Source organism: Chrysemys picta, chromosome 15 (assembly GCF_011386835.1).
Source record: "Chrysemys picta bellii isolate R12L10 chromosome 15, ASM1138683v2, whole genome shotgun sequence".
Classification (NCBI taxonomy): domain Eukaryota; kingdom Metazoa; phylum Chordata; order Testudines; family Emydidae; genus Chrysemys; species Chrysemys picta.
In genome coordinates this window covers 27,392,742-27,408,331 of record NC_088805.1, presented here as the reverse complement: position 1 = coordinate 27,408,331, position 15,590 = coordinate 27,392,742, and the positions used below count along the sequence as shown (strand labels likewise).

The 15,590-nt window shown below is 41.5% G+C and overlaps 1 protein-coding gene across 8 annotated transcripts in view; it reads left to right on the top strand.

Moving 5' to 3' along the window:
• Positions 1-15,590, top strand: part of KDM2B (lysine demethylase 2B) — a 159,804-nt gene that overhangs the window by 80,382 nt on the left and 63,832 nt on the right. For all 8 annotated transcript variants that reach the window (XR_010592809.1, XM_065568094.1, XM_065568092.1 and 5 more), the window contains 2 exons: positions 1,022-1,137; positions 8,372-8,498. Coding sequence is in view for 7 of the 8 variants with exons in the window: in XM_065568094.1 (XP_065424166.1) it covers positions 1,022-1,137; positions 8,372-8,498 (243 nt within the window). In the remaining variant the exon portion in view is untranslated. The remainder of the gene's footprint in view (positions 1-1,021; positions 1,138-8,371; positions 8,499-15,590) is intronic.

Below are 15,590 nucleotides of genomic sequence, written 5' to 3'. Positions count from 1 at the left end.
ATCTTGAGGCAAATGAAAACCTCTCCAGCTTTAATGGAAAGCAGTGCACAGTTAGGAAGAAATTGACAACCCCTTATGCTCTGCTTGCTGGTTTATTAATTGAAATGCTTTTGATTTAAAACAAGAATTAATGTTACAAACTCCCGGGGTCCCAGATCGTTAGTAGGATCAATTCCTTTGTCACTGCTGAGATCAGAGTCTAGAGTCCTAGGTATCCCATGCGTCAGCTAATCACGTGACAGGCAAATAGTGCAGAGGAAGGAACGCAGAGAAGCCAGCTGCCTGAACTGCTATGGCTTGATCCATGGGTGGTGAGCATCCTCACCTCCCTTTGGAGTCCATTAAGGGAACTTTCCTTGCAGGATTGGGTTGTTAGCAATCTCATCAGCTGTAGTGGGAGAAACACTACGGACTTGCCAAATAAAAATATTTTCAGTTGTTTTGAAGAATTGGTAATGGGATATGGAGCTTTTACCTCTGCAAGATGGCTGGTAGTGACCTTAAGTTGCTACTGTCTGATGGCTGTTTGGGCCTTGTGTGATACAAGTTTGGTGTGTCTCAATCCATCTGCACATCACAGACCTGCCACCACTGTTAACATGATTTGTGCCCCTGTTTGGTGATGTCAGAAGAGAGACTAAGAGCTGAACGGGCCATGGAGAGTGAACTTCCTTCTCATCTGTGGGTTGTGGTTGACTCACGTTGGTGCAGCAGCGTAAGGGAAGCTTGCTTAGCCTCCACCCATGTTGTAGCTGTTCTGTGGCTAAATAGAGCAATTCAGTCTCTAGAGCTATCATTATACACACACATACAAACACTTTCTTGCTATTACAGCAATCTTGAAGTGTGACCTTGAGCAAGTCATTTAACCTCTCAGTGCCTCAGTTTCTCTGTCTGTAGAATGGGACTAATAATATTTGTATTCCTCCTGGTGATCTATGAGAATTTGTGATTGGTTGTAAAGTCCTTTGTGATCCTACATAGCATGAGGCATTCTCAGTTCTTTGCTTTTCCTCTTTAGGATGGATACATGCAGTTTATACTCCAGTAGATTCTCTGGTGTTTGGTGGAAATATCCTGCATAGCTTTAATGTTCCCATGCAGCTTCGCGTCTATGAAATTGAGGACAGAACAAGGGTAAGGATGCTTGATTCTCTTTTTAAGTGTGCAGTTCCTTTTGACTGTATCATGTATAAAATCCTTTTCATGTCCCTTTCTGAAAGACACGAACTAGCGGTATCTCCATGTCACAGTGATTGGAACAAGAAGGTAAATGCCAGGCAACAAGGCCCTCCAAGTCCGTTTTTCTTGGTGGGATTTGCTCACCTATTTGCCCCCAGTTCCCATTGACTAGTCACTGTTGAGTCTCTTGTCTGGTTTTATGTCCCCGTTGACCTCCTCTAGTGTAAACCAGGGGTTCTCAACCTTTTTCTTTCGGAGCCCTTTCCCTCCCTCCCCCGCGCTATAAAAATTCCACAGCCCACCTGTGCTCCAACAACTATTTTTCTGCATATAAAAGCCAGGACTATCATTAGGGGGTAGCAAGCAGGGCAATTGCCCAGGCCCCATACCACAGGGGGTCCTATGAAGCTAAATTGCTCAGGTTTCAGCTTCAGTGCCGGGTGGCAGGGCATCGGGCCTTGGGTTTCAGCCCCGTGCGGTGGGGCTTCGACTTGCTGAGGCCCAGGCAGCAAGTCTAATGCCAGCCCTGCTTGGCAGCCCCCCGAAACCTGCTTGCGGCCCCCCAGGGGGCCCCGGACCCCTGGTTGAGAACCACCAGTGTAAATATCTTTCCTTTTGCATGGAGATACATTGCCCTTTAGGGTACACTTTTGCCTTTTGGTGTGGGCGAACAAGACCAGAGAACCAATGGAACTAGCATGGTTCTGCTGCCCAGAGTGGAATGGGGGAGCCATACAAAAGCTGCACAAGGGAACTACATTACTCATTGTTTGCACTCTGGAAAGTTTTCTTCCACAGCAGCTCCACGCTAGTGCAGGGGAAACTTTGGGGATTGGGGTGGGGGAGGGCATTGAATCCACACATCTGGCCAAAACACCCACATAGTGGGAAAGGGTATCAGATCATGGAGTAAGTGACCGTATGGGTTCTACGCTTGGAGGGTGAGAATTGGACCTTTGGTTAGAATCCCAGTTACTTAATAGCTATAATTATTTTTTAGCTAGATAAAATAAGACTAATAAAAATCTCAAAGAAGTGTCATTCTATTTTAGTTGCCCCATGTGGTGTTTTTGTTTTGTTTTGTTTTTTTGTTCGCCTGCCACAGTATTGTAATGCAGATATTCAACCATCAGTTTATGTAAGTTCCTTGCCCAAGGATGTTGTGAAGGCCAAGACTGTAACAGGGTTGAAAAAAGAACTAGATACATTCATGGAGGATAGGTCCATCAATGGCTGTTAGCCAGGATAGGCAGGGATGGTGTCCCTAACCTCTGTTTGCCAGAAGCTGGGAATGGGCAACACTGGATGGATCACTTGATGATTACGTGTTCTGTTCATTCCCTCTGGGGCACCTGGCATTGGTCACTGTCGGAAGACAGGATACTGGGCTAGATGGACCTTTGGTCTGTTCCAGTATGGTCATTCTTCTGTTCTTATATACAGTCTTGATACAGTTATACTGGTATAACCCCGTGTGTGGACACTTTCATTCCAGTGTAAGATTTGCTTTGTTCATTTTAGCTTATATCACTTGGGAAGGGATTTAAGCTGAACTGAAATAAGCCACTCTTACTCTGGAATAAGTGTCTACACTGAGAGAGAGGTTGTGTGTTAGTGTTATTTATACCAGGATAACTAGTAAATCTTTCCCATATAGACAAGGTCTATTTAATATTGTAATTTATTGAACACGAGCAGTATTCTCAGTGCTGTTCATTCCTACAAGAGGGCATGGTCCCTCCCCTAGGGATTTCAGTCTAAATTAAACACTTCTAACAGAGACACAATACACAGGGTGAGGGCCTTGGCTTGAATCGTGCACATTTTACTTAGTGACTCTACACCATTTCCTCATCAGCGTGCAAAGCCTTTTTCCTGTGCAGCCTCTCTCATTCCAGTGTTCTGACACCAGGATGCTACTCCATTACTTTCCAGGGGATACAAAGACCGATAGGTCTTGTATTGCTAAGCATTGATAGAAGGTATTGGTTTCCTGGAGGGATTTGAATGGAGAGAGGGAATATTTGGCACATAGGAAGGAATTCTCAGCGGGAGAGGTGGGATGGCAGAAAGGGGCAGTTAAAAGGGAGATCTGGGCAGAACGAAGGGCGTGAGAGTGGGAGTAGGAGGAATCAAGAACAGAGACAAAGGCAGGAGTGGAATTTTGCGTGGCCTTGACGGGAAGCATGAACTTGATGCAAAAGGCAGTGGACAGATTTGAATAGGGGAGTGCCAGGAGGGGAAGCTGATCTTAGCAACAGCATTTAGAGTAAATCAAAGGGGGAGGTAAGATGAATTGCAGGGAAGCAACAGAGAAGGAGGTTGTCGTAATCAAGGCTAGAGGTGAACAAGGGCTAGAGAATGGCATTGGGGTAGAGCAGAAAGGAAGGATTTTAGAGAGATTGTAGCAAAAAGACTGGCAGGGGATATTGGAGCCTGGATGTAAGAGAGAGGAGAATATCTGTGAGCCTGGGTGATGAGCTGTCAACAGTAGTGGAGACAAGGGGAAGAAGAGAGGGCTATGGAGGAAAGATGTAAACCAGAAACAGTGTGTGAATGAATTACATAGAAAGCCATGGAGAAGATGGAAAAAGAGACCGATTATATTACTGCAGCAATAGAAGAGTAGGAGCATCATTTTCTTAGGGAGTTGAGCACCCACTGCTCCTATAGACTTCAATCAGAGCTGCGGATGCTCAGACCTCTGAAAATCAGCTCTTCCTTCCTAGGCAGTTAGGGTGGCTCTTGGCTTTTCAAACGTTCATCAGCATTACACTAAGGGAGACATTAGCCAAGTCACAATGAGCAGTTAGGGATCTAACTTGCACTGAGAAGTTGGGACACCTACCTGCCATTTTTACCTTTGAAAATCTCCCTTAAATTGTTGTTTGGAAAAGGACGCTTTCAAGATTGGAAGCCCACATTTTAACCTTTTTAATCTTGTAGGTTTCATCTAAGATTGTTTCTGCGAAGTACATGTAATGTTTTATCCTTCCCGCCTCCTCCCCCCCCAAATAAATGTTTCAGTGCTTAAAAAGGGGGGGGGAGAAGTCTGCCAATGGCCCAGAGCTCAAGCAACCCTACAGCAACAAACTCAGCACTCAATGCAGCTATATGATAATAATGTGTTATACTCAGTCCAGCACTCATGAGCAATCCTACAATAACAAAGACATGTAAATAATCAAATGCTCCCAAGTAACCCTACAATAACAAAGATGTGTATGCAACCCTACACTAATGAACTGACCTGCAATAAAACGTGACAGAGAAAATAAAAATACATGTTTTTTGTAAAATGGTGATTAAAAAAATCCTGAAATCATTATACAAGTCTCTCTTAAGAGTAAATGTTTTCAAAATGAACAGAATGCACTATTCAGTTTACTTTGTGGAACAAATATTGTAATTTCTTCTTTATTTGAATAATCCTCACTGAGTGGTATAGCCAGATCGTGTTTAATGTACTTGAAAGCGAGTTCGCCAGTGAACAGACTGCAGATGGGTTTCTCCTGAGTATTGTTCTTTCCATTGTGTGTAACACAGAAGTAAATTACATGATGTGATTCACAAAGTAATTGCCACACTCAAATCAAAGTGTAATCTGGGTGTGTTTCCCCTCTTGATTTTGCACAGAGCAATTTTATGGAGGTTTCACTGTGTTTAAACCTGCTGTATAATGCTTAATCATCTTTGATTGCTGGTATTCAAAGCCATTTTTATGCTAGGTGCAGTTGTTATTGTCTTAGCAGCTAAGACAAGGATAATACATGGCTGAAATGGTAATGCTGATTTAGAGCCCAATAAAACCCCCTAGCTTGTACACTTGTCATGCTTATTCTATCTTAATTTCTCATATCCCTGGGAGATTTTTAAAGAGGGTTATAGCCATTTAAAATAGTTTTTAAGGAGTAATAAAAAACATGTCTATTGTTGGAAACAGCTTCTAACGTGCAATTGAGGTAAACAATTATTCTCTAGCCTTGCAGTTTGTAGAGATTTTCATTTTGCAGTCTGCCTTTCCTAGAGGCCAATTAACAGCTAGGCAAATAGGCCAAGCTGTTTAGCTTTCTGCTAGACCAGCTTGGGTAACTGCGGAGCAGGCTGTGATGCAAAGGTTCATCATTTTGGCTTAGGGGTGTTATGGGTTCAGTAATACCGAAGGAGAAGAAATGTTAAGCTATTTTTAGCTGATCTAGATTTAGTCACATTAATGTATTTGAACCTGTATGAGGATACAAGCATTCAAAATATATACGTAAGGTGGTCACTCACAGATGATGGTATTTGCTACTGATTCTGTTTTCTGGAACCTAAATTTAAAATTTAAAATTGATAGATTAATTTCCCCCCAAATTAATTAAAAAAATTATTTTAAAAATATTGCGATGAGAATGATTCAATGCAAGTAGAAGACATAATGATTTTTTAATAGCTATAGTGTAAGAAACTAATACATTCTAGGGGAGAACGTGCCTCACATGTGCTTGGTTTTTTGTTTTGTTTTTTGTACAAGTCTCTAAAATAATTTCACTTTGAACTGTAGAAACGATCATATTCCAGAGAGAATTTTTCTCACTGTACAGGAATAATTAAAAATATATTCAGTGGATTGTAAATTATTAATCATTGAAGTTAGAGCTGGAAAACGTCTATTAGATTATCTAGTCTATCCCCCTGCTGGTGCAGGATTTAGTCCCCCGGCAGAAGATACATTAGATAGTAAATTGTAAACGGATCACAGATAACTTTTGGCTTCATAATTTTTTTTTTTTTTAAAGTTCATTTGACCTATGGATATACAATAGGAAAAGGTATGGGCATGTACGTTATACAATTCGCATCCATTACAACTAATAAATATCTAGGAAGGTCATAAATGATGTACTCATTTATGCTTTTGCATAAAGCACATTTAAGAAATTTTTAAACCACTGTCAATCTTAGATTTGCTTCTACAGCAAAAGGCACTGTAGACCTTTGCACAGTATCTATTACTACATATGGTAGCTCTTACTTTTGAAGGTTTATAAAGCAGAGCCATCTCAGGCAAATAGCGAATTACAGAGGCATGGAGGGATTTGCTGTGGGTTGGAACATTGATAGTGAGGCAATTAGGAACTCAAATTGAATATTAAAGATTGATATACATAATGGGAGCACTGCATGCATTACTGCCTTGTCTTTCACATTGAATTAACATTGGTAACAACTAAATTTGGTGAAGCTCAGAATCTGTCAACAAATGTTGAGCAATGATGTCTTTAATATTCCCAGGCATGTGGCTGAAAACCTTTTGAAGGCTGAGGGGTGGAAGGCGGCTTCCTGTTTGTAAGTCAATTCTTTGCAAATTTTGTTTCCTGCAGTGCTCTCTTGGAAAAATTTGAGTTCCTTTATTAGCATATATTTTAGCATGGCTAATTTCCCTTGTGTTCTGTAATAGTGATAAGTGACATGATCTCTTCTTTCTGACATGTAACCAAACCAAAAGGAAAAAGGGTTCTCCAATACTGTAACACCCTGGGGTTGAATGTTGTTCTCGCATCTAGGTTTTGGTTTTTTAGAAGTACAGTGCTGTATAACCCACAACTTAGGGAATGTTTGGAACGATGCAGCAGCAATCAGTTGCATCATCACCCTCAGCAACATTTGACAGCATCTGGCTTCAGATTTGCCAGCTACATTTGTGCTGAGTTTGAGGTCTCAGCTCTGGTAAACATTTTGGATTACTTATACTCTACCTTGCAATGCACTTAGTTTCCTTAATGACATGTTGTTTTATTGTTTAGTGTTTCAATTTCCCCTACAATGGGAGCAGATGCAAGGTTTTTTGACTGTCTACTCTGGGCACAATTTTCAAATGTGGACATTTTAGCAGAACATCTGAATCCCACAGGTGGATGCTCTGATCATAAGGCAGGTGTGTAAATGTCTGTTTTGCACAGCCAAGTGCCAGTATGAGTTTCCAGATGCTGTATTTAGTCGTTCTATTTAGACTCCCATGTTTAAAGAAAATGGACTGCCTGTAATAATGAGCCTTTCTGGTGCAATGCAGTTTTCATTAAAGGTGGGCAGACATGTGTTAGACTTGTTGGTTAGGTGAGAAGTTAAACTGCATAGAATGTGTTAAGAGCAGTTCACATAATCCTGCTGCAATGTATGCAAGCTAGGTTTTATCCAGCCCACAAAATGCAAATTCAATGCCTGCAAGGAGTAAGAACTGTTCAGTGTAAGTACCTGTGCATGCAAGGTATATGGCATTCATTTTTTTTTTTTTTAAAACACAGCAAATGTACATACGTATTCAAACACAGCAAATGTACATACATATTCCCAAATTGGAGACTCCACAGTGTCTTCCTTAGCACAGAGATCTCCCTTACTTGGAAAACTGTTAGAGGGAAAAAAAGCAGTTTATTTTTCTTTTAAACATGAAATAAATATCACAGATATACAGCACTGAGAAATCCGCTTCTGATACGAAAATAGCAAGGCTGGGAGATAAAGGGAAGGGGATATCCTGGCAGAATTTTTTGGTAGAATCCCACTTTTCTGTTTGATTCAGGGCAAAAGTTGATTGACTACCAAAATATTAAGAGTAGAACAAATGTAGGGGCCTTTTTTTATATTTAATGTTTGAATGCGATATACCAACAATCAAAATTTTGTTTTTATTCCATTGTTTAATCAAATGGTGGTATTGTAAAGACTTGAGTTGGCAAGGATCGAGTTTCCTGCTTGGCTCTTTGTAGGTGGTAATGCTGTTTTGACAAATCATGGAATAATTTTTAGGAAATCAAAAGAACCCACATTTATTTTAACTTGAATTTTAGTGACTAACATCTGTATGTGACCACCCTATGTTTATACAGTAGATAAATAATACCTTAGGGGGCCATGCATCAGTTTCATGATTTCACAAGACCACAACTCCCTCCCCACCTCCCCCACCAACCCAAGAGGGTACAAATTAGTGAACCAAGGAATGATGCTATCATAGCAAGCAGGCAGGCAGCCTCCTCATTTTGTATGCTGAACGCATACATCTCACTCAGCTCCCACCCTCTTTCCCCTCCCCCTCCTGCATACCGTTTGTGCTCTTGATAACATGATGAGAATGATGACTGGCCCTTGTGCTGCAAACTTCTCTCCCTTCCACATGGATTGACAGTCTCAATCTTGCTTTCAGGTGCATGCCAAATTCCGTTATCCTTTCTACTATGAAATGTGCTGGTATGTTCTGGAGAGATACGTGTCCTGTGTGACCCAGCGCTGCCACCTCAGCAAAGAATACCAGAAAGAATCAATGTTAATTGGTGAGTGAATCCTTCAAGTGCGTATTCAGAATGGACGCTGGCATCTCAGACTAGTCAGTGCTTTGGCTTTTGCAAAGCAGACTGTAAATTAAATTGGAGAAATGTAGAGATCCTAATGAATTATTTCATTATTTGGAGATGGAGAAGATTTGAAGCTCAAGCAATTTCACTGAACCGCCACCCTTCCTTGAATGATATTTATTGAGCTTTTCCATGGCAAATGGATCTCAGAAAAATAATTTCAGATTTGTTTATTTCTTGGTTTCAGTAATGTTTGTGTTGAGGTGATCTGCCAAATAGTTGAGGATTTACTGTTGCATTTGGCATATTACCTTAGCAGCCAAAAAGTCTGCATTGCAAATTTGTTCTGTTGGGTTGGATAGTTAGCACTTCGTCTACAAAGTGCATTACAAGCAGCCCCTAAATCTGGCTTCTTTTTTCTTTCTTTTTTTACATCTCTGGTTTTATTTTTCCCAAACTGGTGACTAGTTTATTTAAAAAACAAAACAAACTTACATTATCAATAACTTAGATGCAGGCAGGGCAAAGAAACCTTTAAAACAATAGCTGAAAGTGAACTGTGGCAGAGATGGATGGATGGGATCAAAGTGGGAAAGCGTCAAGGGCTTGAGTTCTAGCAGTACAGCTAGAGTTCTAGCCTTGCCTATCAGCTTTATTTATTTTATTTCCAAAGGGCCACTGGGCCACGTCATCTTGCTTTTAGGCACAGAAAGGCTGAAAGTAGCACAAGTATCAGCTAGATCAGGCTGGTGCATCTGGAAGTAGAGAGAGAAGCTAAAGTATTTCCATCCCACCCTTTTCCCCACTCCCATAGCTGGCCATCATTGTGAATACCACATGTTTGGGAGCCCCAGAGATTTTGGAGAGAATGGCCAGCAGTCAAGACATAAATGGCCACCTAATGCATCATGACATTTCAGTGAGAGGGGCTGCATGGGTGGTAAGCATCGCTCTTTAGTGAGCCATGCTGCCAGGGAGTAGTATGGAGAAGCTGACTGACTGCAAAGATACTCTGAGATCTGAAGGAGCTCCCTGCAGATCTCAGCAGATCTCTGTGGATGGAGGGTCCCATTCCGCAGCCCCTCTGTGTGCCATCAAACTCCTCCACTGAAGGATTAATAAGTCAGGAACTCCCAAAGCATACTGTGTGGTGTGCTGAGTAACTCCTTGCTTCTGGCTGGTTTTGTTCTGGGGGAAGGAGCTCTTTAAAGAACCATTGACAAAACTGTCTGTCCTTGTATCCCTTGGAACGTAAAGAAGCAGCACTTTGATGTCTGAATGCTGGCATGAGAGATGCTGTGCTCCAGAGAGGATCTTCCTGACACTGAGGCAGGGGTGGAGGGTCATTAAGTTGTACAGTGAAATCAACACGTTTTAGAATGAATGAGGTGCATGGAGATGGGATGGCTCAGGAGATTGAACATAAGATCTGGAACCTTCCCCATCTAAATCACCAGCGTGAATCCAGGTCAGCTCAGTAGTGACTGTTGGTGATTTGGTCACCCATGCGGAATGTGTCTCGGGTTATGTCTACACTAGATAGCTTACAGCGATATTGGTACAGCTGTGCCACTGTAAGATCTCTTGTGTAGCTGCTTTATGCTGATGGGAGAGAGCTCTCCCGTTGACATAATTAAACCACCCCCAACGAGCAGCGGTAGCTATGTCGGTGGGAGAAGCTCTCCCGCTGACATAGTGCTGTGCACGCTACCACGTATGCCTGCGAAACTTTTGTCACTCAGGCTGTGTGTTTTTTTCACACCCTTGAGCGACATACGTTTTGCTGACATAAGTGGTAGTATAGGCATGACCTTAGTCCAGTTCCTAGTGGTGAGGCATCCAAGTCATGTAAAAACACAATTGTCACCAAGTTGGCCCATTTTGGCAATCTCAGTAGGCTGAATCAGCAGAATAACGGGCCATGGAGATTAAGTTGTCTTCTCAGCTCTATAGATGGTGCTTTTAGGCCAGGATTGAGGTAGTATGGAGAACCTTGGACTGCTACTGCCCATACTGTAGGAATTCTGTGGATGCAAAGAAAACTTTTGGTGTCCCCAGGTCTGTCAGTCCAGCCCTTTGCAACCGCACTAAAATTACTTAGACTCAAAATTGTATTTTGGATCCAGAATACTGGGATGCCTGCTGCAGGAAGAAAATGTTGTGATGGAAAGAGACTGTTCATTGTGGGGAAGGAGATAGAAATGGGGCATTCAGGGTGATAGAGTAGGAGTCAGTGCTTAGGTGGGGATGAAGGGAGCAGCCATCTTTAATTGAGTCCCAGTTTTCCTCCAGATTTACCCCCAATTTTGAGAGACATGCTGCTTCTCTAGAGTTTGAACAGGAAAGGGCACTTATAGCCTTCAAGGGAAAAAGCCTCAGTAAAAACAAGTCCGAAGAGCAGTAATAGTTTGAGCAATCAGAATAAGAGGTGGATAATGCAAGTCAGAGGTGCTTTGAAGAACTGCTGCCTATAGAAATACTTGGATTTAAAGAGCAAAATTCTATATCTCTCTGAGAAGAATGCTGGCCCTCTCTACTGTGTGACTATTGCATTATCTAGGATCAACAGGCACTCTTCATCTAGCCTGGGGCTCTGCCAGGACAGCACAAGCCTGGCAGAAAGAAGAGGCCTGTGTCAAGAGTGGGACAGTTTGGAAGCCTAAGTTGCAGTGAGCACTGGAATGGGGCATGCCTTCTCTCTCTGGGTACTGTGGGAAGGAACTTGCACTCATGGCAAATCCCACAGTGAGACACGTTGTCTCCTTCCTTGGCTGTTGGGCCTGGGGAATGAAAATGGGTTTTTTTGTAAGGAAGGCTCCTTTTCCCTATCGTTTCAAAGGTTTCTCAAATATTCTTTAAATAAGATTCCAGATCCTTTTTAAATCTAACTCTCCCTGATTTTCAAAAACCTGCTGGAAGCTTGAATTTGTTTCATTATTTCCATCATGCACAAATGGATTTGTTATTGAAGGGCTGTTTGCTGGAGCTGCACACTGGCTTGTTATGGCAATGGTGTGTGTGTGTGTGTGTGTGTGTGTGCACGCGCAGGCAGTGCACACTTGTCAGGTTGTTCATGACTTTGTCATTGTAGGGTTCCTCTTGAATTTTGTACTCTAGATTGTTGTTGCACAGTTGTGAAGGTTTCTTTATTATTATAGGAATGCTTCTCAGAGCAGGACTGAAGGTACTGATTCTCTTCCTCCTTTTTTGGATTCTCTCTCTACTTCCCTGATCTTCATTTGCAGATCGGTAGTAGCAGCTAATGATGAGCCCATCCCCAGTTTGATTAGACCCTTCTGGAGTCTCACATTTCTCTTCCCCTACTATTTTACTAGAACCTGAACCAAAACTCCAGATCCTAATATAATGATACCTGCTACAATTCTTCAGCAGGGATAGAACCTGGGCCCTTCAGCCATAAAATCACAATCCACTGCTATGTGAGCTAAACGAGTCCCAGACAATGGGGTGAGGCATGATTACAGGCATTTGACAGTGTATTATATTAATACCACCAGACTTCAAACATGTTAGGATTTTAATCTGACCTTGCTCTCTTGGACAGACGTGTACTTTTTACTCACTTAAACAGTCTCTGTCTACAGCATATTTTATCACCTGGCTGCCACCTTCAACTTCAGTTCACTAGCATACTAAACAGTGTCAGTCTCAGTGCTGATTTCTGTCGTTGACTCCTAGGATCTTCTCTCTGTTCTAAGAAAAAGACATTTATTTATGCATCTTTGTCATTATCTATTTTTTATTATTATTTATTATTCCCTGGTGGACTGTATATTTTAGCTGATTATATAGGTGTGAGGGACCTTACTAACTGGTGTTCAAAAGGCCAAGTTTATTATATCATCTGGATTCCCATTTTTGGTATTTTGCTGGTTTTTTCAAAGAATTCTAACAGAAACACAGCTCCTATCAAGAGAAATCATACCTTTCTGTTCTATTTCCCTGTCATATTGTACTACTTAGGATATTTTCCCATCCTGCTCTTAATTATACTCTCTGCTCCCTGTACTGAGGTGAAGTTGCCTGGTCTGTAATTGTTGAATCACCTGTAGCTTTTTTTTTTTAAATGGGCACCACAACATTCAGGCACAACTGTTAAATGTAGAGGATTCAGTGAACTAGATGTTGGCAAAGGAGCAGAATTTCTGACTTTTTTAAACTTCCTTCAGGATTCTTGAGGTCCTCAGGTTGCTGCCTCCTCTTTTCCTTAGAGACTTCTCTCTCTGTTAATGCCATGTCTTGATTTCCATAAGAGGTGCTCCTTTGAGGAAGGACTTCCCCATCACCATCCGTAGTGAATACGGACAGAAGGTTACCTGCAACTCCTTTGTAGTTTTAATTGTCCTCTTTACTTCTTGGACTAGGGAAACCATCTTGAGTTCCATGCATGCTTATTAAAAAACTTCTTATGGTTAGTCTTAATGTTTGTAGCTATCTGCTTCTTCACATTTCCTCTTTTTCCACAGTATATTTTCCCTGTTATGGTTTGTGTTGGATTTCTACTTCTTAACTATACTTTTTTTTTGGCTCTTATAGTTTGCTGTATTTTACCCTGGAGATATGCTCTTTTATTTTGCATCTGCTCTGCTGCAGACAGTGTTCTCGTTGGATCTCAGAAGCTAAGAAGAGTCAGGCATGGCTAGCACTTGGAGGAAGAATCTCCAAAGAGAAAACAGTGCTGTAAGAAGTGGTGTCTGGAACTTGCTAGGCACTTTTCTTTGAGTCAGTAGTGATGATAGGTGTCTCTTTACTGCTGATAGGTGTCATCTTTGGAAGAAACAGAAAACCAAGGTCCTGATCACTTGTGTTAAAGATCCCATGACACATTTTTTGTATAAAAAGGTGCTAATTTCAGTATCCTATCCTCTAACTCCTGTGTTTGGATAGAGCTACCTAGAAAGCAGTTCCCTCTGTCTGGTATTTTCCAGAATGAGCTGCTCAATTTATTTCTTTTATTGCTTTATTGATACCATAACTGATGGTATCAATAAACAGTTTCTCCAGAATACTCCCTCATATGCGAATTCCTCTTAATATTGCTCCATTTCAAGTCCCCTATCGAGGTTGTTCTCCTAGATTTTGCTGCCTCCCTGATCTCACTTATCATCTGGTGTTAGAGATCTTTGAGTACTGTTCCAATCTACAGGATGTGGGGGGTTTGATGTACATGTCCCAAGACTAAATTTGTGGATTTGTTACATTATATTTATACTTTGAGTTTAAGATGGCCAAATTCTGAGGTGAGTCTGAATCTTAAGAGCTGGTCTACATGCGGAAATTGACAAATATAATTATTCCAGTTGAGTCACACCAGTATAATCCCCGTGTGGACACTTCTTATTCCAAAATAAGTGTCTCTCTTTTTTCGGTTTGCAATTATTTCCATCTGCAAAATTGCAGGCACAAAATCAGAGACCCAATACTTGCCTGACTGAAAGCTTGTCCCTGTATTCTACTCTCTATGTGAAAAAATCTACATTTTAAGTGGTATAAAAAGGAGGCCTTGCTTCCTCTCTCCTTCCTCAGTCCCAGAATGAGTTTCCAGTCAATAGCTTTCTTAGATTAAGATCCTGGTTAGCATGTGAGAGTCTGTTCTTGCTTTGATCTGTTCCATAGGAGGGCAGGAGCTCAGTGGAAGTGATGGCATTACAGCAATCACAGGCTTCTGTAAAAGCACTGAATCTCATTCTTTACATCCCTCCGACTGTGGCATTCGTCCTGCCAGTTGGAATAAAAAAGGGCACTCTATATGAACTTCCTACCAGATTTGAACATGTGCTGCTCCGAGATGGAAATGCCTACAGGATTCTTATTCTTAGAATTGTTGAGTCTATGTTGGATGTTGTCAACTGCTGTTGACCTACATGTGTCCTTCAGTCAGATGTGAATCTTGAGACTAAACTGACAAAGAGTAATTGGGAGAAGATGTGGCGCTAATCATAAAATACTCTGTATCCTGTAGCTTTTAAGATTCCCACTGTAAGATGTTTCACAGGATGGCTTGGACTGTACATACAGCCTGATGGGTAATAGAAAGGTGCTGTATGGAATGGTGGAGGAACCATTCCTTTTTTCCTTCACAGACAGTATAGTGGATTTCCCATTGAAAGAGAATTTATGGATTATGTTAAGTGATTTTTATTTGGGAAAATTCTATATAATCAGATTCCTCGATGCCCTCGTTTCCTTTTAAGACTGCTATAAAGAACTCACTCCCTACCTCTTGCTGACAGGCCAAAGTGCCAGGCTTTGGAGCTGTGAATGGCAATTCCACTTGCAGCAGAAGAGTGTATATTGAACACACTGTACTGCTGAAGGGAAACTTAGCAACTTAATCCTCTGTTGAAGAAGGTAACTATGTATAATCACCCCTGTTTTGCACAAGGCCAAACTGAGGGAGAGTGATTGTGATTTGCCTAAGTCCACACAGAGAGTTATTGCTTTAGAAATTGGGAGTTCCTATCTCCTTGTCCTGTGCTAAGACGGACCACCCTTTCTTTTTCTGGATTACAACACCGCGGAGTCTCTCTGTTTTCCATATCCAGAATTGTTATATTTGTGAGAATTTTTCCCCCTGTCCTTTTTTGAAAGGATTTGAATTGTATTAAGGAGGAGACCCACAGTAGGTGATCCTAGGCCTGGGGGTAGCCAAAGACTCTCAGAATAATATGTGATGATAAGAAAGTAAAGTTTGTATACTGCAGTGTTCGTGATTGGCACAAACCCTGATGAGCCATATGAAGCAGTGACCTCAATTCACAGAGGATTACACATGTTCATGATGCTGGGAGACACCACTTCTTTATTTAATAGATTGCTCTAAAAAGTAAGCACAGTAGAAAGCATTTAAACACTTTAAAAGACTCAATTAGGCCCCATATGCATTTGCGTGGAGGCCATTTAAACAATGTTCCTGGTAACATGGCTTTAAAGTGGCAATGGGGATGGACCAAACCCTGTTAGATCTCTTCTTCAAACTCTTTATCTATGCCAGGTGGGAGCCTGGGCTACAAAATAGCTTTTAAAAATAGTTATAATGCAGTGTTGGCT